Here is a 27,229-nt window from a genome sequence, read left to right as displayed (position 1 = left end):
GCTATTATCTCTTTCCCATTTGGACTTCCGTACCGAATTGCTTTGGCAGAGGGTTGGGGTGGGGGATGGGGGCAGGGTGAGGTGGGGGTATGGAGTGGCAGAAAGAGGTTTCTCTGTGTTAAAAATTTAAAGCTACCAGTCTAGTCCAAACATTTTATTTTCTGGGTGAGGGATTCATTCATCAAACATGTTTGGAAGAGCTTCATGTGTGATACTCTGTGCTAGATTTTGGGGTTGTTTGTTATTAAAGCACAATGTGCCAAAAACTAACAGGGCTAAGATTGGGACACAGATTTCTAGAGCTGAGGTCCAGAGTATATCCTCTTTACCCACACTGCAGGTGTTTATGGTCAGCGCCGTCGAAAGCGGGCTTTGCTGGACTTCGTGTACAGTGTGGCGGACTGGACCCAGAGTGTGGCTGCCCAGGCAGCTTCCCCCTTTGTCAAGCACTCCTGCACACTCTGTTAGGATGGCATGCCCTCCACAAAGCCAGGAAAGGACTGGCGTGGAGGAACAGCTCCATTCAAATGTATCCGTTCTTTCACTCATTGATTCATCCCCCAGACGCCCACTGAGCACGTGCTGTGTGCGATGAACAAGGGTGGGTGCTGGATACTTTTTATTTGCCTGATCTCTCCTCTTGGGCAAGAAGGAGGACCTGAAATTCCACCCAGGCTGGGCTTCTAAGAACTGGGGAGGGGTGTGGAGTTGTGGGGCTGGCTGTGGGAGCAGGGTTAGGAACCTGGAATCTATGTTCCACTTGGGGGTGGCTAGGAAGCCAGAGGGGCCAGAGATATCCAACGCAAGGAAGCCAAAGGAGGGAGCAGCTCCACTGGAGCTGAGCCACTCCAGGGGTCCTGCTGGAGAGCAACGGGTGGGAGGGAAGAGCTGAGGGGCACTGTGGGCTTCAGTAAGGTTTATCAGCCCTAGGGAGTGAGTGGAGCATTTAGCATGGATTAAGATGTGGTGATGGTTTTTGACTGTTCTCCTTAAAGGGTAGGGAGGAGCCTGTGAAGGGATACCACAGACCAGTGGTTCCCAACCTTGCTCCCCGTTTTTATTGTTAAAAAACACATAACATTGGGGCCAGCCCAGTGGCTCAGCAGTTAAGTGCGAATGTTCCACTTTGGTGGCCTGGGGTCCGCCGGTTCAGATCCCGGGTGCAGACCTATGCACTGCTTGGCAAGCCATGCTGTAAAAGATGTCCCACGTATAAAGTAGAGGAAGATGGGCAGGGATGTTAACTCAGGGCTAGTCTTCCTCAGCAAAAAGAGGAGGATTGGTGGCAGATGTTAACTCAGGGCTAAACTTCCTCACAAAAAAAAAAAATTTAAAAAATAAATTTAAAAAACCATGTAATGTGAAACTTACCATTTTTACCATTTTTAATTATACAATTCAGTACTGTCAAGTATATTCACATTGTTGTGCAACAGATCTCTAGAACTTTTTCATCTTGTAACACTGAAACTCTGTATAATGCTAATTCTCCGTCCTCCCTTCTCTAGCCCTTGGTAACCACCTTTCCACTTTCTGTTTTGATGAGTTTGACTACTTTAGAGACTTCATATGAGTGGAATCATACAGTATTTGTCTGCTTCAATGCTTGTTTATCGGTATCTTCACACTGTTCACAGGCACAACACTCTCCCATTAGTAACATCTCCAATCACACACACACACACACACACACACACACACACACACACACACAGGAGGAGACAAAAAGGGGAGGGAGAGACACCAGCAAATGCTCACACGGCTGAATTTTGGGTGGGGATACATATAGAGTTGGAAAAAGCCCTCTAGAAATTCTGATACCTTCCCTGACTCCCAAGATTGCCCCCCTTGTTGAGAATCACTGCTGTGGATGGAAAGAGAGTCCTCAAAAGCACAGGAGGCAGAGGAGAAGTCAGTCACAACATTTATTGAGCACTCACAGCGTGCAGACTATGGGGCAAAACTACAGTGGAGGTTCAACAGCTATTGTCACTTGCCTCGTGAGGATTACATTTTAACTGAATGGAGGGGACAGCTGTTAAGCGGATGTGAACACGTGTAACCAACCACATGGGTACATGCACTGCTCATTCACTGCTGCAAGTTTATTATGGGCGATCACCACAGTCACTAGGCCCCGAGAAGCCGTGGGGACACGTGGTTTAAATACAGATCGAAGACACATTCCTGTACTCTGTGGTGAGTAGAAGCTACCAGAAGACAGTCAAAAATACCAGAAACTTGGTAAATCTGCTTTTTTAACTCTACTGGCCGCTTGATTTTGAATTCAGATGAATAACCCTCTTTAACATGAAATAAACACAGTTGACTCAACACAGTACTAGAACAGCTTTATGTTTAAAAAAATCTTTTTTAAGTAAACTCAGCCTGTTGATAGTACCAATCCCAAAGTTCAGGCATAGATTCTGAAAATTAATAGTGTTTTTCTTCTTTTTTAACAAAGCTTCCATTATGTGAAAGAGCGTCCAATAAATTTAGTGAACAGCGGCATTTTACTGCTCTATATCTGGGAAATCTTGTTTATATTTTTATATGCTTTTTGAACTATTTTAAAGTATGGGGCTGCTGGATAAAATACAGGACATATTTTAGGGCATGGGATATACTCATACTAAAAACATTATTTGTTGTTTAGCTGAAATTAGAATTTAATGGGACATCCTGTATTTTATTTGCTAAAGCTGCCAACCTTATTTTTAGATTAATGCACCTTTGAAACTTCCAGAGGTTCCAATAATGGGGGGCCTAATTTATTTTCATTTTTATGCTACCTCTGTCAGAGGCAAAGTCTTCTTCTGGCAAGAAAATTGTAGATTTTGTAGCATTTTTTCAAATATTGGAGAAGCTTTTATTTCTGACACCTTTCTCATTACCATTTTGGCAGTGTGTGTTTTAGTTGAATTTTTACCTTGAAATCTTTGGCCGAGATGACTGGTTATAAATATTAACACTACATTGCAGTCTGAGCAATAGAAAAACTAACATCTAGATGGAAAAGTCCCCCGTCGTAAATGGCCACGTCCTCAATAATTTCTTGTCTGTTTCTACATGACCATTTTCCCCCTAAAAATCAAACGGGGACATTCACATCTTGTTAAATTACATGACGCCCCTCCCCTATTCTTGATCACTTCTTGCCACTGCCCTCCCTGTCCCCCTTCCACATTGATTTGTTTCAATAATTGAAATCACTGGCCCTGGTACACCACCAAGAGTGTCAGGCCTGGGTCAACGGGTGGTCACGGCCCCACAAAAACAAGAAAAAGAAAAGCTCACCTGTCAGATACTTGGAGGCAAACAAGCTATGAACTTTGTTTGTTTTTACTTCCTACGCTTGCATGAAACTGCTTCTGGGGCCTGCCTCATGGCTGAGTGGTTAAGTTTGTGCACTCCACTTCAGCAGCCTGGGATTCACCAGTTTGGATCCTGGGTGCAGACCTACACACTGCTCATCAGGCCATGCTGTGGTGGTGTCCCACACAGAAGAACTAGAATGACCTACAACAATGATATACAACTATGTACTGGGGCTTTGGGGAGGGAAAAAAAAAGGAAGTTTGGCAACAGATGTTAGCTCAGGGCCACTCTTCCTCAACAAAAAAAAGAAAGAAAATAAGACAAAAAAAGAAAGAAATGTACTTCCTGGTATCTAAATTTACAACTCATGTCCTATTTTAAATTGTGATTTCTAAATTAGAAGAGAGAGATTTCAAGACTGATTTTGCAAAGAAAATAAGTTCATATGAAACTCCAGGTGCTGTGAAGGAATGTAACATGGTAAGATCTGCTGAATTCCAACATCAATTCACTATCCTCTTTTTCTTTTTTAAAACACACCAAAGACCATACTTATATGTAACGAACATACTTATATGTTCGGTTTACATATATAAATAAAATCAATACAATTATTAACAAATCCATAGATTATATTTAATGCATAGACAGCTTTGACATCCAAAAGTTATTTGTTAATTGAGTCTGCATCTGCCAGTTTTCATTCTGGGCCTGACTACACACATTCCCACCCTTGGCTAGGTACACACAGGTTACAACTCTGCTTTGTACCTAGAGATCTTTCTGGAAAACAGAAAGTGCCAGATGAGTATGAGAAATTAAGTTGAGGCAAAGAAGCCAAGGGATTTCATATCACCCCATAAAGGTGGAGTTAAGCAATACATATTAAAGTAGGAAAACATATGTCTATGCACATTCTGGCACTTAACGTTCCTTGTAGTAAGACAGCATTGCGTCCAGCTATTTGCCTTGTAATCTTTGTTATGCTTAAAAATGTAAGTGCCAAATTCCATCTTTGAGACAACCTTCCTTACGCTATTCTGATGATGACATAAACGATGTCTCTGAATGTCCTTGACTGACCTCAAGAAGAAAAAGTCAAGCTGTTCTCTTACTACAGAAAATGGCCAGAAGAGGGTTTGCTTTGTGTTCCCTCTTGTGGTCATGATGAAGGGGGTGGCTCCAGAATGTACACGCAGGGTGATAGAGTCCCCAGGGACAAAGCAGTGTCCACAATTCTGCATCAGCAGAAGAAGCAGAGCATAGAAGTGTGTCATTATGGGGAGTGAGAGCTCACCTTGGATGTTCTAGAAGCTTCTAAAGCTCAGTAAGTTCCACATACCCATTTGAACATGTGCTTGGCAATTACATTTACAGCATGGTGAATGTTCTTGAAAATTTCCTGCCTTTAACTGCCTGGAAACCAAGTCATGGCCCCACCCTCATAGTGTTTCACAGGAGCATGAAGGATGAAAGGCAGACAGTGAGTAGTTCTCACTGGAAATGGAGACTTCCTTCTCCTTCACTTCCTGCCTCCTCCTCCTCCTGCTTTCTTCTTCTTTTCCTCCTCCCACAGTCCCCTTCCTTCCTTCTGCACTGGAGGGCAGGGGACAGCTCACAGGGGTGGGGCAGAGGTACTCATATGGCTGTATGAGTACCTGGACAGAGAGGCCCTTGTGGTCCTGCCTTCCTCCTCCTCTCCCACCTCTCCTCTCACCCCTGGAGGACCAGGGTTGGGGCAGCAGGGGAAGGTGGCCATGAAGCCGAGGCGGAACCGTTTGTTCATGAAGCAGTAGATGATGGGGTTGACGCAGGAGGAGGTGTAGGAGAGCAGGAGGATGAAGGAAATGGGGGTCCCTGAGAGGCGGCGCTCGGCAGAGGCAGTGTCATAGGCCCGCCAGGCATTGGCGCTGAAGATGGGCATCCAGCACAGGAAGAAGAGGACCACGATGACCATGAGCATGCGGATCACCCGCTTCTTGGCCATCAGGTTGGCTGCTGAGCTGCTGCTCCTGATGCGGTTGACCCTGCTGCTGCTGCTGGCGGAGGACAGCTGCTGAAGCTCCAGCTTCCTTGGGTGCTTGGACTTCTGCAGGTAGCACCCGTCACTGTCCTCGTATCTGCTGCTGCTGCCGGTGCTCAGTTTCCTTTCTGGGTGGGCAAGTGACATCACTTATTGGTGGGGATGGGTCATGCCAGGCAGAAGGCATGGAACCCCTGCGCCCCTCCATCGAGTGGGCCAAACCAAACTTGAACTGGAGAACTGGGCGGGGAACCTTGGCCCTGCACTGAAATGAAGAAGTCCTTTCCTTCAAATAAAAAACTACTTAAAACTAATAAAATAACGTATAATATATGATATACATAATGTATTATAATAAAAGAATATTTTATGTATGTAGATTATAGGGATAAAAACTGAATGAAGGGGTGGAGTGAGGTGGGAAAAAAGTTATGTCCACGAGGGTGTTGGGGCCAATTTTAGCGGCTAGTGGATTGTCATGAATGGACAAAGAGGGAGTCTTTGTAGCGACTGCAATGTGACAATGAAAGGGAGGAGGAAGGATGCGCACTGGGATTACAATTAGCTTTGGTTGCTGGAGGAGGTCTGTTTGAATGCAACATTACAGAAAGTCTGGGGCACATGGGCCCTCAGCTTGTAATTGGGTTATGTGTGTATTATCTCATTTTATTCCACTCAGCGCCCCTTAGAGAGGAATGATTTCTCCATTTTACAGATGAGGCAATAGAGACACTAAGTCTCATGATGGTGCCTTATGACACAGAGTCTCCTAAGAATACTTTTGAGAATTTCCAGTGTACGCTCTGGGTGTATCTATGTAAGTTTTAGGAAACAAGCTGTTGTGACATCCTGGCATAAACATACAGCCAAAAGATACTCACCTCGAGCAGACTTCTTCTGGCTGGCGTCAAATCTTATTCCTTGGTAAAGTTCCACAGAGATCAACCCATAGGCCACCATCATCACGATTCCAGGAATAAGAAAGAGGATGAGTAACAGGAACGTGTGCCTAATAAGATGAAAACAAATCCATAACCAGCAACTCCGGTATTTCAGACTCACATGAGGTGGAATAAATAGGGTTCATCTCCATTTTAACTGATCAGAGCAAACACGTTAATTACTGGTATTTAACATCTTTGGGAAGTCTACATCTGGAGATTCATCATTAGAAGTTGTTTACTTCTTTTCTTTTTTCCAGATAAGGTCTCTTATGAGGGACTAGTTAAATTGGAAAATTTCGATGTAATTCCGTGTCTAAAACAAGTCTACATGTAAAACTAATGAGAACTTAAAAAAACCGAAACAGTAAGAGTATGTGAATTATATCTCAATAAAGCTGCCACCAAAATAATGATAAGAATAATAAATACAAGACCTTACATTCATTGAAGATTTATTAAATATGCTACACAATAGGCTAAGAATTTCACATATATATATATATATTTATATATCTGACTACATTTAACTCCCATAATAACCTTTGAGGAAGGTACTAGTATCACAATACCTATTTTACAGAAGAGGAAACTGAGAATGAAAGAGATTAAATAATTTGTTCAGAGTCACACAGCTAGGGACAATGGTGGGATTTGAACCCAAGCAATATGATTCTAGAACCTATGATCTTAAGCATCACACTACACGTTTGTTGGCTTTATAACAACAGAATCATCAAATGCGTAGGTAGGAATGATGGAGAAACCTCCTTGGTTTTGCAAACTATGGCATTCGGGCTGTTTCTGACCCACTGGCACAGTGGCACGCTCGTTTTAGTGCCTGGCAGGGCAGAGCTATGCTCTCTCTAAACATGTCAAGTTCCTGAAGTCGCGCAGCCTTCTCCTTTATGAGCCTGGCCCCTGAAGTCACTCTTGCAGTCTGGCACGTGTAAGGTTACACAATTAGACCATAAAATTGTCAGAGGTTCACGGTGGCTGGGCCATTGCTCATTTCAATTGGATGTGTTTTGATAAATTTCAAGTCTTGGATATGTCCCTCTCATTTGCAGCATAATTCTTTTTTTGTCTGTGTTGCTTGGTTGAAATAAAAAAGGAAGGCAAAGAAAGCAGTGATTATCTCAGTTCGGAGCCTTCTTGAAAGTCTAGCTTCCTGCTTTTCAAACATGCTTGGAATTAGTAAACATAATACCCTGCATTTGTGTAGCCTTTTTTAGATGCTTAATGACATTTTCTTACATGTACTCTCATTTGAATCTGACAGCTACCCAATGAGGCAGGTGAAAGATATCCATACTATTAAAATCCTTGTACAGACAAAGAACCTGAACCCCAGAAGGGTTACATGAACTTGTCCAACGTCCCCCAGCGAGGAAGCAAAGAAACAGCTGTTAGAATCTTGCCTTGTTATTTCTCGTCAAGTGCTCTGTGCAAATATCATAGCTGCAGCTCTAAGAAAAACCACAGGGATTTGGGACTCAGCCTCTGCTGTCTTCAATTCTTAGGAAATCGTAGCCCTCCAAATCATCTGGCCGAGGCCCCCACTAGACCATCCAGAAGCATCAGAGGCCCTGTCTCTTCTAGGTTTGTGACCCTGAGCAACTCACTTAACCTCGGCATGTCTCAGTTTCCTCATCTGGAAGATGGGGACAATAACAGTCCCTGCCCTATAGGGTTTTGAGAGGATGAGCTGGATTAACATACGGATGACATTTAACGCAGAGCTCTCTAAGTGTTTCCTGTCACTGTGGTCCTAGAAAGAGGTCAGAGTGATCCTTGTCAAAGTCTCCAGAAAACTGATCTCTCAGCCACTCTGGACCATACGTTCCAGTTTTTATCAAAACTGCAAAATTATATCAAGTTGTGTTAAACAAATGAACAGCACCCCTTACCAGGACTGCCGCAGGACATCATTTGGCAGTAGGAAGCGGCACATATTCGCGGTCTGGTTGTTACTTTTGGTAAAAGGCACCAAGTTGCTGTAAATGGGGTACGGAGTCATGATGGTGAAGGAGAGGCACCAGGTTGCGGCAATCACCTTCAGAGCGTGGGATTTTGTCTGCCAGACCCGGGACTGCAAGGGTTTGCAGATCGCACCGTATCTCTCCAGAGATATGGCGACCAGATTAAAGGTGGATACACTCACAGAGGTGCCTGGGAAAGGAACAAAGAAGGCGGTTATGTCGGCTCTGAGATCCAGCGTTTATTTGCACATTAGCCTAAGCACATCTGACCTGCATGGACTTCATATCAAAGGAAAACACTCAAGAGGGCAAAGAAATATTGTGTATGTATATTTTTTAAAAAGGGTTTAGCTTCAGCTTTCTTCCAAAAAGGATTTCAGGCAGTTAAAGGAATGTATTTGCAAATACATGTTATTGCCAATTTTTTGATAAGCTTGTTGAACTTTGATTACAACCTAATTCCTTCTTAGGTTGCAGGTGCTTGTTAATTAATGACCAAGGGGATGAAATATGTTCCAACTCCACAGCAGACGAGTTTGAGTAACCCCTAGAAAAGCTCTAATTTTGAACATGGTGTGCATAGTTAGGCTGACCTTATAACCTAAGTCGCAAGGGCTGTGGCCCCGGAAGGTCACTGGGGTCTGAGCTGAGGGCATTCAAACTTCCTGAAAATTTCTAGTACAGACTGTTTTCTTAAGAGTGAAACATTCTAACTTTCGAAATACAGTTTATTGAAAAAACACACAGTCAAACGATGAAGGGGGAAATGTCCACACTGTGACTAACGGTTTCTCTGGGTCGGAGGACCAGGCTCTTCCTTCTCATTCTCTTCGCTTTTCTGTATTTCGTAGAATGAGCAGGCATTATCAGTGAGAAAGACATCAAAACACCTCACTTAAAACGATGGACTTAGGCATAGCCAGACAAGCTTAATTCTCCTTAATTCTTGTATTTTGTGTGTGTATACTTGTTATAATGTCTTTTTCCCTTAACATTCCCTTTAATTCTTCGTCCATGAATTCTGTCAATTCTTCTGATTCTCTCTTGCCATGATTTCTTAAACCTTAGAATTAATCTAAGTTTGGGAGTAGAAGTTCTTAGCCTGAGGTCTTTCATGGATATAAATTAATTCTCTGAACTGATGTATAAAATCCTTCTTTTTCTAGGGAGAATATCCATAGTATTCCTTACAGACTTAAAGAAATCTATAATCCCAAAACCACTAAGTAAAAACTCATGTTCTGAGACAGGGTTTGCTGCGTTTTACTGGACTTTAAGGAGTTGATGACATTTAGATTAGAGAGTCTAGCCCCAAACTCCTCAGAGTCAAGTCTATGTAACGGGTCTGTAATTATCAACCCACCATCAGGCAAACACTGCTTTTTTTCCCTTTTTTGAGTGTATGTTAGGAATTTAATGAATGTTAACTTAGGAATAGCATCAAGGAGAACACAAAATGAGGGAAGAATTGAAATCACTGGAATCAGAAATCCACCGAGCGGCTGCCCGATGGCACAGTGGTTAAGTAGACACATTCTGCTTTGGTGGCCCGGGGTTTGCCGGTTCAGATCCCGGGTGCGGACCTATGCACCGCTTAGCAAGCCATGCTGTGGCAGGCATCCCACATATAAAGTAGAGGAAGATGAGCAAGGATGTTAGCCCAGGGCTAGTCTTCCTCAAAAAAAGAGAAAGAAATCCACTGAAGCCATTGTGGTCTTGCAAACACTTTTCAGAATTCTCTTGCTTTTCATTTTAGCCATTTTTAAAACTATTTTTTTATTGAAGTGAAATTCACATAACATAAAATTAACCATTTTAAAGCAAACAATTCTGTGATGTTTAGCACATGCACAATGTTGTGCAACCGCACAAGTAGTCGTTTTACGTCTCCTTTCACAGACCCTGGTTAAGATTCTGAAATCTCATTATTGTAAGATACATGCGGATGGGCCTCGAAAGCCTAAAGCACTATGAAATACTATTATTATGATGTTATTAAATATTAAGTGTTATTAATATTGCTTCATTGTTTAACAATGATCCTTTTCACCTGTGAGTCCATCTTTATTTTCAGAGGACTGGGACACGGGCTGACACTTTCTGGGTTATTTGTGGGTGGCATGCAGACCAGTCATCCCTCATCACTTTGTCAGAGCTGGATCCCGCTTCCTCCGTCGGGAGAAATAAAGGCTTTTAAAGCTTTCCGGACACTGAGGACTCCCCTAGCCCAGCTCAGCTCTGCATATTTTGCAAGGCTTAAGTCAGAACAAAAAGCAGCTCCCCTTCATTTCCCTCCTCTCCTTCTCCCCGCAGCTAGCTCTCAGAACCGGCTAGGGACAAGGCAATTTGGCAGACAGAGGGGACCAAACGACATGTCTGTTCAGCTTCAGGAGAGCCGAAGCAGTTGGCAAACTGAGGCAGTGTACTCACTCACCACTGAGGTGACTACCGGCCTGGGTTCAGATCTCAGCTCTGTGGCTTACCACCTGTGTGTCCTTGGGCACATTATTAACCTCTCTGTGCCTCTGTTCTCTCCTGGGTGAGATAGGGAAGAATAACTGTATATACTTCATAGGGTGGTTGGGAGATAAATAAGACCATGGAAGTAAGAGCACTTATACAACATCTGGTACATAAAAAGTACTCCAAAATATTAGCTCTTGTGATTTTTATCACTGTCACTATCACTTTGATCGGCAAAGGCAGAGAACTACATATCTCAGTCAATCAGGGTCAGCTCAGCGAGTCACGGGCTCCAGGAGCAAATTTGGCTCCTCATCCAGCAGCAGAGGCCTCGCTCGCTCTCTGCCTGACTCGGTCCCAGCTCCTGGGGGAACAGGCTGGGAAGTGAATCCTGAGAAGGGAATCTAGAGCTGTAGTGAAACTGATTTTCTCTGAAACACACTTTTCCCTTGAAAAGCAAGAGCAACAACAGAAAGGCCCCTCTTCACCACCGTCGTCATCCCCCAAAACCATGACTTGAGTGGGTAGAGCTCAGAATACAATCAACAGCTTCCAGGGGGGGACAGAGCAGCTTTACCCCTCTTTCTTTCTAACAGAAGCAAGCAAAACCAACCGCTTCTGTGGTTTCTCATCAACTTATTCCACACTGAGAAACTGACCTGAGCAATGTATGACTGGGGTCCGACTTCTGGGAAGTTCTGAGGACTGACGTACCGGAAAGCCAGCACTTGTGTCCTTGCACAGAGCGCTACACAGCCAGACGTTTTGGTTTTTTACACTCAGCAGGGGTCCTCCGCTGAGGCTGTCAGGGGTTTGGGAAGGTCTGGGGCTGAGTGGGGTCTGGGGCAAGCTCCAGAAATAGTTACCAGCGGCAACTCACCCATGAAGTAGGTGGTGGTCTTGCAAACAGCGCTCCCGAAGATGAAATCCTTGAGCAGGTTGGGGATGAGATTGAACGGCATGCAGAAGAGACAGAGCATGAGGTCGCTGACAGCCAGGGAGAGCAGGAAGATGTTGGTGACAGTTCTCATTCTCTTGTTCCGAATCAGCACCATAATGACCAGTGTGTTTCCCAGCACGCTGAGCAGGAAGATCAAGGAATACAGGAGGATCTGCACCGCCGGCTGCCACTCTGCAAAGAGGAACAGGGACGAGACGGAGGCACGGAGGGTATGAGAGCAGAATGCTAAAACCTCAGCACATGAAGCGAGCAGTTATTTCCTGCCGATCGTTTTTTCAGGGGTGCACATCATGGAGCCCAACTACTCCCGTACTTACAATATTTTGCAGAAACAAACCGAGGAGAGCACGGAGTGATTCCGCGGCTCCTAAAAGATTGGTTTGTTAAAGGACCTCTCAGGGAGCCACTTTTTCTTAGGAACAAAGCTTCTCCAGTCAATAGTGATTGCTTGCTTTCTTAGCTGCCAAACGTCATTGCACTTTAATCACTTCTTCTCGCCGGATTTCCCCCGAGAAAAGGCAACAGCTAGACTGTGACAGTACCTTTTCTGCGATGCTTGTAAGTTCAAGCTTCGACACTTGTACTCCCTTCTTGTTACACCTCAGGTCCTCATCCCTGCTTTTGTCCCCCCAAGTCCTATGCATTAATCCCCACTCTCCCAGGAGAACAAGAAGAACATTTGACTCAGTTCTGCTTTTTGTTCTCTTATCCAAACTTCTGAACATATGACTTTTTCCAGCCCGGTCTCGTGAGAACTTTGTTCTATTTTCTCTATCAGCCTTGCCTTTGCTGACTTCTCCCTCAACTTAATAGTCGGCTGAACTGAAAGAGCAGTCTCTGACACCTACCTCTGGAAGGACGGAGCTCATTCAAGCAGGAGAGCGTCTCATTTTCCACCCCTAGTTCGCAAGGAGGAGGGATGTTGCTTCCATTCACAAGAAGGCTGTCATCTACGTCCATCCTTGCCTGCTGCTCTCACCCGGTGCTGGAGAGCTGGTGAGTGGCTCACTCTCGGCTCAGTCCTCTAACGACCAGAGAAGCTCCCAAATGCAACCTGTCGTGGAGGGGCAGGGCGGGAGCGATTCCCACGTGTGGGCTTTTTCAGCCATTCCTAAAGGCGACTGGAGTTCCCCCCACTCAGGCCAGCTGGGCAAGCCTTTGCACTCCTGTCTTGGAAAAGGCAGTGAATGCAAGCCAAGTCCGCTCCACCTTCCAGGCCCACCCCTCCCGCTCCTGGGCCAGCCTCAGGGCCCCGAGCACAGGCCGCCTGACTGCGAGTTAACCCTTCCCGGAGTGTCACTGCTTTTACACACACGTGTGCACACTTAGTCACACACGTGCACGGACACAAACACACACGCTTCCCCAGTACCTCTCTTCTCTGTGTAGGAACCTGTCCCCATCCCAGACATACGGAGAATAAAGCCCCAACTGGCTGCGTGAGACAGGAACAATGAACACGGTAACAGATACGATAATGCAGACCATCAGGACTAAAGGACACGGAGCAACTGTGTTTCTACCTCCTTATATAAAAGCAATTAGTGCCTTTTTAGCTTTGGAACCATGCCCAGCAGTGTGTGTGGATACAACTGCTGGCTGGTTGTTAAGTTGTTACCAACCATGGTGTTATTTCTTGTGGTCTCTGCCCTTCTTCCCTGAAAGAAGGGGATACTTTTGAACATAGGTTCCTGGATCCTCATTACAAAAAAAGTTAGTATGATTTTCCATTCATTCATTGACTCATTTGTTCACTCATTCAGCACATAGTCCTCGAGAGTCAGTCATTTGTCAGGCACTTTTCTAGACACATAAGCAAATAATGAGCAAGAATTTGGATAGTGTTAAGCACCACGGAGGAGGTAAAGCAGGGAGATGTGATGGAGAGGAACGGACTGGGGGCGCTAATTTAGATGAGGTGGTCAAGAAAGGCTTCCCTGAGGAGGGGACCGTGATCTGAGACCTGGATGACAAGGAGGAGGAAGGCTTGTGAAGATCTGGGGAAAGTTTCTTCTAGGCAGGAGGCACAGTATTTTTGGCAGAAGTCACAGCAAGTGCAAAGGCCCTGAGGTGGGAATGAGCTTGGCCTGTTTGAGGAATGGATAGAAGTAGGAGTGAGTGAGGGACAAACGGTGGGAGGTGAGATTAAAGAAGGGGATTAGCCCCGGGGTTTGGGTCTTCTGTGAAGCTCGGGGGTGCCGGAAATCCTCTCAATGCCCATTGCACAGATGGTCTCCTCAGTTCAGATCTCTGGGAAAGCAGATGACACAAGGGGACCTATGTTTGTGACACGCTGCTTGGCTTGGCTGAGACTTGGTCTACTTGCCAGATACCTCTGGGGCCCCTTGTGTATGGACAACTCTCTCTGTTGACAGAGCTACAGGCTGTATCTTTGCTGAATACAGATCAACTAACTGGCATTTTAACCTTGGGGGCTCAGGAGGGGTTGCTGAGAAGACTGAGTGGTGCCTCTTTATTGTGAAATCATGAGCATCTCATGTTTGAGGCAGGTCATCATAGAGACAAGAAGTGGAAGGGACATTGGAGAAGCTACTAAGAGGACGGGCTTTGGCATCAGACAGACCTGGGATCAAATCCTGGCCTTGATTACCTGCGGGGCAATACTGGGCAAGTTTCTTAACCTCTCTGGGCCTCATTTCCTTCTTCTGTCAAATGGAGATCAAAATGACTTCATAGATATTTGTTATAAAGATTGGCTGATTGCCTCAAGACAGTGCCTGACACACAAAAAGTGTTCACTAAATTACAGAAGACAGTTTCAATAGACGTCTAATAAAATTATTATTTTCCTTTTATGTACAAGGAAACCGAGACTCAGAGAGGCCCCACCCTCACACCACTTTGTTCATCATCCTGCTCTTGTGGAGCCCGTTTGGAGCCGGGACCCGTGTCTCTGCTCCTCCTTCCTGCCACGTGTCCTGTTGCCGAATCTTCCCAGTCTGCAGACAGAGAGGGACCCTGTCCACCATGAGGGGACCCAGGGCAGCACTGTCCTGATTTGGGGAGGGATAAACATCCAGGTTTTGAGCCCTGGGTACAGCCGAATTTCACCTCACTGCTGTTCCCAGCCGCTGGATGCCTCCACTGGGCGCACCCAGCCATCCATCAAGGGTGCCGCCTACGGAGCTTCAGCAGGCCCGCTGGCAGCCGCTTCAGCAGCTGGGGGCACGTGCGGCTGCAGGTGCAAGAGCAGAAGAGCGGCGGGCTCCGGCCGACCCGCCCTGAACCGAAAAGGAGCCCAATCTGGGGCAAGTTTCTTCCTTCCTTCCTTCCTACTGTTCCTCCCTCCCTGCCTCCCTCCTCCCCTCTCCCCTTCTTTCTGTTCTGTTCCCGGTTGGCAGGAAGGTGGAGTGTCGGAGGGTGGGTGCCAGGGAATTTGTGAACTCCCCAGGAGCAAGTGTGGCACGTTTGAGAGCTGTGCTTTACAAACTGTAGTGCACATCAGAATCACCCAAGTTAGTGGTTAAAAACTGAGAATTTCCAGGGCCCCCCCCCTCCCCCCTCCACCGCCCCCGGCTCCCGGGAAAGCTGATCCTGCACTTCGGGCCTGGGAATCTGCATTTTTATCCAGCATCCCTGGTGATTTGCAGGCCAGTGATGTCAGGATAACCTCTCAGGAAGCTCCCTGGAAGCCATGAGGGCAGGCGTCAGGCTGTAGGAACCTAAGCCTGGCTGTCACCATTGGTCAGCTATGGACCTGAACAAACTATTTCACCTTTCTGAGTCTCAGCTTGCACATTTGTAAAGTGGGCACAACATAACACGGCCTGTAAACAAAGCAATACATGGAAAGCACTTAGAACAACGCCTGAACCACAGTGTTGAACTCTAATTGTTGTTATGAACAGAGAAGTTTAATTGCAGGGATGCTCTCTTTATCCCCATCATCATGGCCAGGTTAAGGATTTGTATCTCCGGTCCCCTAGCACAGTGTGTGTTTGGGAGTGTGAATGCATAAGGAGTGAACAATTAGGAGGGCTAATGTTTCACTGATTACTATACCCTTTTATAACTCTATTGCACTGATGCTTTTTCTGGCCAACACTGGAGTTTTCACTCTGAGTGTCCGAGCCAGTGTTCCCTAAGAGTTAAACTAAAAAAGAGAGAATTCCAACTAGAGATGTTAGAGCTTTCAAGGGAAGAGCTGATGCATTCTCCAGGGCCTTAGCCCTTCTTTCATTCCGAACACATGTTTATGGAATGCCTCCGAAGAGCCAGGCACTGTGCTAGGTGCTGGGGATAAGCAATGAGCAAAGCTGGTGGAAATCCTGCCCTCGTGAAATTCTCACTCCACTGCAGAGACAGGCGACAAATAGACTGGGCAAAATGGGAGTGCCCTTCTCGCCTCGGAGCCCTGTTCTCTGATCGGGCACAGCTCCAGGGAACTTGATAAAAATTTATAAAATTGAGTTGAAAACGGTTTAAGTGCCTCTCCTCTCTCTGAGATGCACAGCACGGGGCAGCGCGCAAGCCTGGTGCCTCCTGCAGTCCACTAAGCCCTTGGATACTGGGGACTCTGATGAATACGGCCCTAGACAGAGCAGGGGCAATCTCAGTGGGTTCCTGGGTTAGGGAATTGTGAGCCACTCCCCAAACCCTTCTCCACCTTAAGAAACAATTGTTCTAAAACACCTGCAAGATTTATATGTATATTTTCCTCGTTATAACATTAATCACATGCTCATTGCAAAATTCTTTTTAAAAAAAGAAAAAGACAAGTATAATAGAACACGAATAAATTTCAGAGCCCCACATGGTCTGTTCTCAATATGGTGCCCCTTTCAGAGAAACACAGTTCAGAAGCCAGAGATTGTTAACAAGCAACTGCATATTGTGGGATATGATACCCAATTTGTAGGGCGGCCTGACATTTCTTAAAATTAGCTTGCCTCTCTTCCGCAATTCCCCTGCGCTCTGCTGCTCAGAATGTCACTCTCTCAATTCCTTGTTCCTCATTCTCTTCCCAAACTCACCCAGACAGCTGCCTACTAGGGTTTTCCTCTTTTCCTTCCTCTAATCATCTCAGACTTCTGGAAGTGACTGCCTGGGACTTCCCTCCCTCCCTGCCCCCGCTGCACTGGCCGTACTGGATCACTCCGGGGGTCCCAGGTTCTGGTGCACCTCTGATCCCCACAGAGGGCTGCATGCAACTAACTGCCCCTGAGGTTCTCCTCCCTGGCTGTCCTTCCTGGAGAAACCACAGTGGATCCTTCTGATGCATAAAGCCCCTTTTCACCGTGAAGGAAGGAGCCCCACATCCGTCTATCACAGCTGGGGTTGCACAAACAGCTTTGCCTCGCTCCGTCTCCATTTCCTCACCTGGAAAATGGGTTAACAGAGGTAACACCTGCCTCCATGGGCTGCTGGGACATTGCATGTCCCAATGTGTGTAAAGCACGCAGCAGAGTGTTTGACATGTCATAAGGTCTCAGTAAGTGATAATAATAATTTACGATGTTCTGTGTTGATGGAAAATTAAAATCCTCCTTGATGCCAGTGCCTCCAGACACGCTTGTTAACGGTTTAGTTGGATATCCTTCCAGCCTTTTCCTCTAAATACATTCTTTAAAAAGAAAATCTGGAATCATACCATATATACATTCATTCTACTTACCACTTTTTGAAAATGTAATTTAACGAAAATATTCAAAACGAGAAATATGGCTTTTGTAGGGTTCTGAAAAAAAATGTGTGGCTTTTTTAAAGTTAGATAAGAAAGTAAAAGAATCTATAACCCCAGCATCCAGGGAATTTAAAAGTGTTTCACATACATGCTATTTTGTATATTCTTTTTTTTACTTAGCATTATTTTATCCTCACGTTTTAGTACTTCTCCACAGTGTTTTTTTAGTGATGTCTATTATTTCATTAAGAATATGTACTCCAATTTACTAAAATATTTCTGTACAGATGGATATTTAGTTATTATTTTTAGTCTTCTGCTGCTATAAGTGACACTGTAGTGAACACATGCACCCACTTTGTGGCATTTTGTGTACATGGGTGACATCAGGGCTGCCATCACCCCAACTCCAAAGGCAGCATTCACGTTGAGCACAGTCAGTGCCAACCCTAGAGCTGCCAGTGCCACGCGCATGACCTCCTGGGCCGGTCGCCTGAGGCCTGGGGAAATCGCTTTCCAAAAGATCAGACTCATTTGTGAGGCTGCTATTTATTAGTACTGGTTTATTATACTTTTATCAGCATTTGATATTATTAGTTAACATTTTCATTTCATTTAATAATTGAAAAAGGTACCTCATTGTTGTTTTGCTTTGCATGCCTTTTATTACCAAAGATGCTCCATATTTTCCATGGGTTTGTTTACCAGTCGTATTTCTTCTTTTGTCACTTATATAAATCGAAGATAAGCCGGAGCATCTTTTATGAATTGTTTATGTGCTTTGCCCATTTCTTTATCCAACCAACAGATATTTCTGGAACATCTACTGTGTGGCAGGAGCTGATGTAGGTACTGCTCACAGCAGTGAACGAAACAAGGTCCCCCCCTCTCCCGAGCTCTCATTCTAGTGAGGGACGCACAGTGAACAATAGCTGAGCAGAGTCCAAGCGTCAGAGAGCGACAAGTGCTCTGGAGGGAAACTAAGCCAGACAAAGGGATGGAGAGTGAGGGTGATCAGAGGAAGCCTTGCTGGGGAGGCGACATCTGAGCAGAGTCTGAATGAAGTGAGGGAATGAGTCTCATGACTATTTGGGAGAAGAACATTTCAGACAGAGTATTTATTCTGGTCTTAATGTTTTTCTCATCACTTGATAGGAACTCTACTTAAAGAGATAATGATGATGTTTAATTGAAAATGACTGTCATAAACTGCGTAGCAGGGACTGCTTCCCCTTTCCCCTTCTTACATAGTGATCAGACTCCCAATTTCTAATTGAGTACATGGCCGCCTAGAATTAATGCTATGTTTTCCCGCCTCCTCTGCAGCTAGATATGACAAGGTTCTGGCCAATGGACTGTAGGCAGAAATGAATGTGCAGCTCTTGGGAAGGGTCTATACAGAGAGCGAGCCTACTCTTTTCATCCTTCCTCAGCTAGAATGAAGATGTGATCACTGGAGCTGGAGCAGCCATCTTGTACCCCGAGGTGGGTGCCATGTGTTGAATGTAGCAGAATAAGATACTAACAGGAATCTAGATCCTTAATGGTCTTAGAATTTATGTACCAGCCAACTCTAGATTGCTTACTTTCAGACTTCATTTATGTGAGAAAGAAAAATTTATCTTGTTAAGCCAGTGTTATTTTGGATTTTTTGCCACTTCAAACATAATCCTAACTAAAACATCATGAATTCAAGTCTGCATATTTTAGTTTGTGATCTTTTCACACACTGCTCCTTAACTGTATTCAGGATACATCACGGTAGCTTTCACCTCACTGCCTCTGATCATACTTACCAGCCCCTAGTGCACCTGTCGGATCCCTTACCACCTATCAGGATCTACCATTCTTTACGGTCCAGCTTCATCCCATCTCCAAGAAGCCTTCTCCCCTTTATGGCCCTCATTGCTCTGCCTTTTCTCTTTAGTCACAGCTGCTGCCACTGCTCCCACTCACTGGGACTTAATCAAATTGTCTTCTTCTTTCTCGAGTTGAAGATAGGTTTCTGTCCAATTTTTCCATTTCTCTCCATCTCCACTGCTATACACCCAATCCATGTGACCCTCATCCCTCACATGGAGACTTGTAGCCCCCTTAACTCAGCTCCCTACCTTTCCTCTGACTTCTCCAATCCCTTCTCATGCAATAACTTGAGAGGTGTTTTTAAAATGTAGACCAGAATGTCCTTGCCGACATAAAACTCTGAATGGATCGCCCCCATCTCTCTCCATGGCTTCATCCCACACTCTTCCTCTTCCTCCCCCCATCTGTGTGTGCCAGACGTATTTTCTTCTCCCTCCGGTGCCGTGCTCCTGGCCCACTCCCTTCCCCAAAACCCAGAGTCTCTGCACACCTTGTTTTCTCTGCTTGGACTGTTCTGCTTGCTATCTTACTCTTATTAACTCCCAGCCACCGATGCCACCTCCTCAGGGAAATCTCCCCTTGGACTCAAACTAGAACAAGTGTCCCTGATGGATGTTTGCATGGCTCCCAGGTCTCTTCTTGCACTTACTGTGCACTTACATAGCACTTGGTATGGTTTGTAATATTACATTTGTGTGATTGCCAGAGCATCATCTGTCTCCCTACTAGCCTGAAGCTCCACGAAGACAAGGGCCATGTCTGTTTTGCACATCACTGTAGTAAACTCCCCAGTGTCAGTGTCCAGCAGCATTCCTCGTAAAACCTCTGTGAAGTTATAATTATATATTATTATAATTTCTTTTGCATGGCGATGACAAGTCTCAAAGAGATTGTAAATGTGGCCTCAGTATTCAGACCCAAGTAGGATGGGTGCCAACATCTATGCTCATTTCATTACACGGCTACAGCATAAATCCCACCATAACAATTCTCAGAGTCTGATGGGAACAGAGACCAACAATTGACTTACTCCCACTCCTGTCTGCTCCTCAGCACAGTTTTGGAGGAGCTTGTAAGTCTTTAAGACCCAAGGGCGTGAATCTCAGAATGGAATTTCACAGTGTACGACACAGGCTGGGGGAGACATTTGCGGGCAGAGGCTCCGGTAACTTGAGAGTCAGAAGGAAGACAAAATAGAATTATCTTAGGATTGTCTCAGTCTTTCTTGGGATTTCCAAGGACCACTCAGAGAAGGACTCTAAGAGGCGACTGCTGTGAGGTGAACACAAGAGGACCCTAGAGTGTGTCCTTACTGTGCCATCTCCATGGTCTGACCCCAATCACGCTCCACCCTTGACCTTTATCCTCTGAATTTCCAGTTCCTCATCCATAAAGTACAGATCATGCTATGAACCTCATAGGGCCACGTGAGGATCCTGCAGGATGGGATATGTGTGTGAAAGTCCTGTCTGAACTCTAGAGAGACATGTAGTGATAAAAACACCGTTTACAGAGCACAAACACTCCCATAGGTGCTTTATTCTGTGTTTCTATTCCTCACACAATGTCGTGAGGTGGCTTTTATTATCCCATTTCCCAAGGAGGAAACTCAGAATCTCAGGAATTAGACCTGCCGCCCCACCAAGGAGCATCCTCCAGTCACGTATGGGAGTCGTCAAAGCAGGTCTCAAGTGCACTTGGATCCCACCGTGGACATCCACTACTCTTGCAACCACTGGAATACCAGCATGAGAATGCCACAGTGCTTGGAAGGGACACTGTCTTCACATGTCCCAGCAACGGCCAGTCCTTGGGCACCAGCATGCAGAGGTGGGAACCAAGCACCCAAATGAGTCCACATGGGCCAGAGCCTCAGTAAGCCTCCTGTGAAAACAATTTCTTCAACTCTGGTCCTCAGATCCCATCTAAAGGCCCACCTTGGCCCTCCATCTCCCTGCTCTCCTACTGCGCTGCCCCATCCGAATGCCCTTCTCCTCCCTGAGTTAAAAGACAAAAGCCTCCAGCAATACCAGTGGATGCAAAGAACTGGGTGTGCCTCTCCGGGAGTGGTGGGGAGGTCTGTGTCCCAGCTTCGCCAGCCAAATGTCCTACTGCATTATTGTTATCATCCTTCTGTAATACGTTCCAATTATACCAGGGCGAGGCTGCGGCACACTTTTAGGTCACTAAAAACTCGAGGTTCACATGCCTCAGAGGTGTGGGGAGCCAGCCACATGGCTCTTACGGGAACCTTTTAGAGTTGTGCCGGCTGCCACCTGATTCCCCCACGTGTCCACTTGCTATTTTGGGATTGCAACTTCTATCAAATCCATTAACCAGACTAAAAGCGAAGGCCATTGGAAGCGCAAGTGCCTTGAAATGTTTAAGCACCATAATGCTGATCTGGCCTCATTACTGCTGAAAGTGGGGTCAGAACAGAAGTCTTGATCTCAGCCCCCATCATGGCCCAATAAATCAAAGGAGAAATGTCACATTTAAGGACTGAAAAATATAATTTCTATGCCTGTGAAATTTAGTTATCTTAGAAAGGCACTAAGAAGTCACAGAGTGATGATGGAGCGTGCAGCATCAGAGCCCCCTCCACAGTGACATGGTCCCCGTCACTCTGTCTCCGTCAGCCATGTTCGCTGCAATTATATCTCCAGCTGTTCCTACAATGCCTAGCGCGTTGTAAGCATTCACTAAATGTTTGTTGGGCAAAAGGATGAACAGATGGGAGGAATGATGTCATTTAATGTCATTTTATGATTCTCATAGATGGCAGAGAATTTAGGAGTCTGAGATTGTGGGATTTTCCAGACTGGATGGAATCATCTCCCTTATTTTACTTGTGATGTAACTGTTTTAAGACCTCAAGTCTCTTGAATGAAATGCTCTTTCTAAGTCATTAGTAATAGCAGCAACAACTAAAGTAACAGTAATAGCCAGAATTTTTGACTTCTGTTTCAAGAGCTTTATCCACACTGACTCCTGGAAACCTCACGTCAACCCAGTGAGCTAGGAACTACCATGATCCCCATCATCCAGAGAGGCTGAGTAACCTTCCAAAGGCCACAACAGAACAGGAACACGTTCCCCTAAAGTTATTCTTGACCTTCATTGAGTCTTGAATCCCTCTTAGGAATTTGATATCGTGAATCCCCACTTAAGGAAAAATGTGCGCTCCTCAAGACACACTCAGTTGTGTGTGCACAGTTCATGAACTTTCTGAAATCCAGCTATAAACCACAGGTTAGGAACCAATGTGATCATATCCTTAGGCTCTGGAGTCAAACACACCTGGTTTCTTTTTCTAAAGTATTAATTGCTAAGGGGTAGTGCAGGAGTACATGTTCTTTAGTGAAAATCCAAACATTGGAGGTAATGTCTAAGTTTCCTTTGACCAGTGAATTCCAGGACCCTTCCTAGAAGTAACCGTTGTTATTGGTTCATTTTGTATCTTTTTTCTATACATTAAATACCTGTCCATGTCCCCATGGAAATTGCTTGGCACGGTTGTGTGTTACTGGGGAGTTTATGCAAATGATATTGCATTGCATCCATTTTTCCTCAACTTGTTTTTTTTTTTTTTTTCACTTTCAGCCTATGTAGATCTACCATACCCTTTTAAACTATTGTGTGGTATTCCACATATTGGATGTGCCACACTATTACCTATTTTCTTACTAAATGGTTTTAGATTGTTTGGAGATTTTTGCTCTTGCAGATGAAGCCACAGTTCACAGTTTTATACACACTCCTCAAGCACATGAGCAGGTGTTGGTCTAGAAGAATACCAAAACTCTGGGGTTCCTGAGTCATAAAATATGTTCATTTTTAAGATATAAAGATATAACCAACTTTCCCTGAAATATGATGGTGCCCATTTGCACTTCCTCCAACAATGAAAAGATCCGTATTTACTCACATTCAATCATTACTTTTATCAGTCTTTTCAATTTTCCCCAATCTTATGGATGAATAAAAGTATGTTGTTTTATTTTGAATTTTTGATTTCTAGTGAACATCTTTTTTCATCTTATGGATCATCTGTATTTTGAACATCTTTTTTCATCTTATGGATCATCTGTATTTTTTCTTTTGTGAATTACCTGCCCATTTCTTTTGCTCCTTTTTCTATGTATTTTCTTTTTTTCATTGATTTATGAGCTCTCTAGTATATTCTGATACTAAACATTTATTAACTATGTTACAAATATTTTCTCTCAATCTATCTCTTGTGCTCGTAATTTACTCACCTGGATTGGAATTCTGGCATTAGTGTCGACTTTCTGGATGACTTGGATAAATACTTACCCTTCTGAGCTTTAGAGTCCTCATCTGTAAGAGGAAAGCAGCATTTACCTTTAGGGTTGTTTTGGGATTAAATGAAATAATGGCCATAAAATGCTTGACCCAGCACCTAGCAGATAATAAGTGCTCAAAAGTAATTATTATTATTATCCACTGCTAATCTTTAAAAGATTCTTCCATCTGTGACCCAACTAATGCCTACCTTCAACTTTTACTCATTGGTTTTGATCTATTTTCTACAAAAAAGCAAAAACGAAAGTCTGAAAGATCTTTTAGGGTGAATAGTAGAAGAAACATCGCATCTGATTTTAGTTTTTATCTTCTACAATAGGTCTGTTTTATTTTCACTTCCAGCCAATGTTGTAGAAATGATATAGTTAGCACAGCAGGGAAAGCCTGAATAGAAGTAATATTCAATTTTCATTGAAAAAACTTTTAAAGAAAATTTATAAAAACATTTTTCACGACAGTCTGGGAAGACGCAGAGACATTCTGTCTTTTTCTTTCCCCTGTAACATTACCTGTAAAATCATCGTTCTTAGAACCACTCATTTGTTTTGAGACAACAAATAGATCCTTTTGAGTTTGAATGATCGTAAGACTCACCGTCTGACCGTGCTCTACAGGTCACAGACCTTCTTACGGTTCTCTCCCAACAATCCTCTAGAATAGGTGGGGCAGGAAGAAATATTTCCTCCAAACTTCCAAATGAGGAAAGAGAGACTCTGAGGGCAAAGTCATCTTTGATCTTCCCAGTCTGACTTGGGGTCCCCTCCTGGGTGCCTCCAACCCTCCATGTACATATCTCTATCAAACCACATTCAAGTCATGTGTGTGAGTCTCGGTCTCCTCCATTAGACAAGTTCCTTGTGAGCAGAAACTCTGCCTTCTATCTGTGCATCCTTATTACCTGCCTAGCATGAATGCATGCATGGATGGGTGGATAGATGGATGGATGGATGGATGGACAAATGATGGGTGAATGGATGGATGTCATACCTGCTAAGAAGTGGTACCCAGGTCTTCATAAGCCATATCAAGCACTCCTTTTTTTAGATGTATTCAAAACAATGTTTTAATGTCTTAAATGATTATGCAATACAATTGACTTTTTGGGGAGTGTATATAGAGTTCTATAAATTTTAGGACATGTATAGAATCATGAACTCACTGCCACAATCAAATGACAGAACAGTTCATCATCACAAAAACTCCTTCACGTTGCCCTTTATAGTCACACCCTCCCCTACCCCAACCCCTGGCACCCACTGATGTGTTCTCCATCTCTATCATTTTCTTTCGAGAATGTCATATAAACGGAATCATACAGTATTGACCTTTTGAAACTGGTTTCTTTCACTCAGTATAATGCATTTGAGGTCCATTCAAGTTGTGTGTATCAATAGTTTGTTTCTTTCTACTGGTCTTTTGTGTGGCTGTGCTACAGAACATTTGTCCATTCACCTATAGGAGACAATTTAAGTTGTTTCCAGTTTGGGGCAATTATGAGTAGAACTACTATGAACTCTCATGTACAGGTTTTTATGTGAACTTAAGTTTTAATTTCTCCAGGGTGAATTCCCTGGAATGGTATTGCTGAGTCTTATGGTAAGTGTATGTTTAACTTTTTAAGAAATTGCCAAACCGTCTTCCAGAGTGGCTATATCAAGCATTCTTACCGTCATACCATACAATGTCTTAAAGAAACTTTCTCCCTTTTTTTCTCTATTGGAATAGGATCCCTTTCCCAGGCTTCCCTTCCTTTAACTTGCCCTCCCTGCACCCTTTAGAAAGCCAGGCACCTCCCTGAACTCCAGGGCCGAGGAGGTAGTCATGCATCGTGGTGTGCGGTAAGGGGCATTGGAAGGGGCACCCCCTCCGAGCTTCTTCCTCTTGGCTTTCCAATGCCCTCCCTCCCACAGCACCAGATTCTGTCTTTCTTCTTTGTTAAAAAGCAGATGGTCTGGACTGGGACACAGTGGGCTCTTATCAGTCATATGTATTCTCCTTAGAACAAACTACATTCAGGGCTCTCCCGAGTATGGACTTGGTCTGGGAAATGGAGCAACCAGGAGGGGTTGGGCATCTGGAGGGATGTAACAGAAGGCAGAGGATGCCCAGCCCTGCTTGTCTGTCACGTGGCAGCTTTGCTCACTTCACTCTGACTCTGATGATGGACTAAGGTGACCCACACCCAACCCTTCTTTTTCCTACAATCTTCTATCCCTTCTCCCCTCTCACTTCACCATGATGAATGCAGTACCACTGGTTCCTTTCACTCAGTCTTTCATATTGTGTGATTAGCAGAGAGACCAAGTTAGACATTTCTGGATTAAAGGATTATAAAGTCCCAAATACAATGGCATCTCACGTTATGGCTTTCTTCCTTGGGTCCGATGATGTATCCCTCCTAATTTGACACCAGGGTGGCAGTGAGGAGACGGGGCATCCTGACATGACAGGCTATAAGATGGAAGATGGTCCTGACCCCAACACTTGGGAAGAGACACCACTGCCTCTCAAAATAATCTCTGTGTATGTTTCGAGCCTCATGCTCTTTATTTTATCTGTGTTTTTAAACATAGCCCTCCTGGCAATGAAGTCTGATTATGTCAGACCTCATAGTTACAAATCATGATGTTATTTGAGTTGCTTCATTCTTGACAAACTTCACAAACACAGGGGATAGAAAGAAGAGGCTCTTTTTGTCTTTCTTTCTTTGTGAAATCTTGACACGATGCAGATCCCATTCCTCTAACGGGTCTGTGGCCAGCCCAGTGGTGGTGCAGTCTGTCTGTGAATCTCACACTCATGTCAGTCTGTGGGAAGCTGGGAGGGCCGCGTGGGCCCAGGCCTTCTCACTGGGAATGGTGTTTCAGGTAGACCCGCCATGCTGATCCCCTCTGACCCTCCTCCCCTGCTGGCTGGAGTGCTCCTCCCTGACTGGCCTGCTGTGATTTCTTCACTTCAGGAAGCAAATCTCTCATAGGCTTCAGAGCTCAGAGTTCTTCCTGTTATTGCCCCTCCTACACTGACTGGGCAATAGGCACCTGGAGCTCTTTGCCCCGCAGCTGGGCCTCATGACATTTCCTCTGGGGCGTATAGACTAGAGAGCAGTGAGGAGGGAGTATCAGGGTGTGGGATGAGGGTGTTTCTGGAGATGGTGAGTCTCATGGGGTCACAACACAAACAGGCCATTATGGGAAAGAGGGGAGAAGGGGCATGGGGCCACAGAATCTGCTGTGTGCTCTTGATCACTAGCCATTCTGGATGACCTCCACAAGGAGGGCCAGAGAAATGGCCCAGGACTCTCTCCGTTGGGTCTTTCCTGCTTCAGTGAAGCTAACTGCTTTCCAGGGGGAAAGATGACTCTTAAAATGTATTCTCCAAACATTAAGCTAAAGCAGGGAGCAGCAAACATTTTCGGTAACGGGGTAGATAGTAAATATTTGTGGCTTTGTGGGCCATGTGTTCTCTGCCACAACTACTCAGCTCTACTTGGAGCATGAAGGAAGCAAGATGATATGTAAATGAACAGACGTGGCTGTGTTCCAATAAAACCTTACTGACAAAAAGAGACAGTGGACTGGGTTTGGCCACTGAGTGGGCCATAGTTTGCTGACTCCTGCTCTAGGGGTGGCAGACAGGCCAGCGAAAGATTCCAGGTCCCCATCACATCAGCTCTGGATGACTTATATTTAGTCTGTTAGGTGAGAGAGA

General features: G+C 44.8%; 1 protein-coding gene across 1 annotated transcript; it reads right to left on the bottom strand.

Annotated features, from left to right (window-relative positions):
* Positions 1–1,914: 1,914 nt before the first annotated feature.
* Positions 1,915–12,777, bottom strand: CCKAR (cholecystokinin A receptor). The gene is made up of 5 exons (XM_014855904.3): positions 12,537–12,777; positions 11,608–11,859; positions 8,193–8,454; positions 6,223–6,350; positions 1,915–5,469 (listed from the first exon to the last, which is right to left on the bottom strand). Exons 1-5 carry the CDS (start codon positions 12,646–12,648, stop codon positions 4,934–4,936), a joined length of 1,290 nt encoding a protein of 429 aa, XP_014711390.1. The 5' UTR covers positions 12,649–12,777; the 3' UTR covers positions 1,915–4,933.
* Positions 12,778–27,229: the final 14,452 nt, after the last annotated feature.

The sequence above is a fragment of the Equus asinus genome, chromosome 3, assembly GCF_041296235.1.
Source record: "Equus asinus isolate D_3611 breed Donkey chromosome 3, EquAss-T2T_v2, whole genome shotgun sequence".
Taxonomy (NCBI): Eukaryota; Metazoa; Chordata; class Mammalia; order Perissodactyla; family Equidae; genus Equus; species Equus asinus.
The sequence above is the reverse complement of the archived record's forward strand: the minus strand, read 5'-3'. Positions and strand labels throughout refer to the sequence as shown.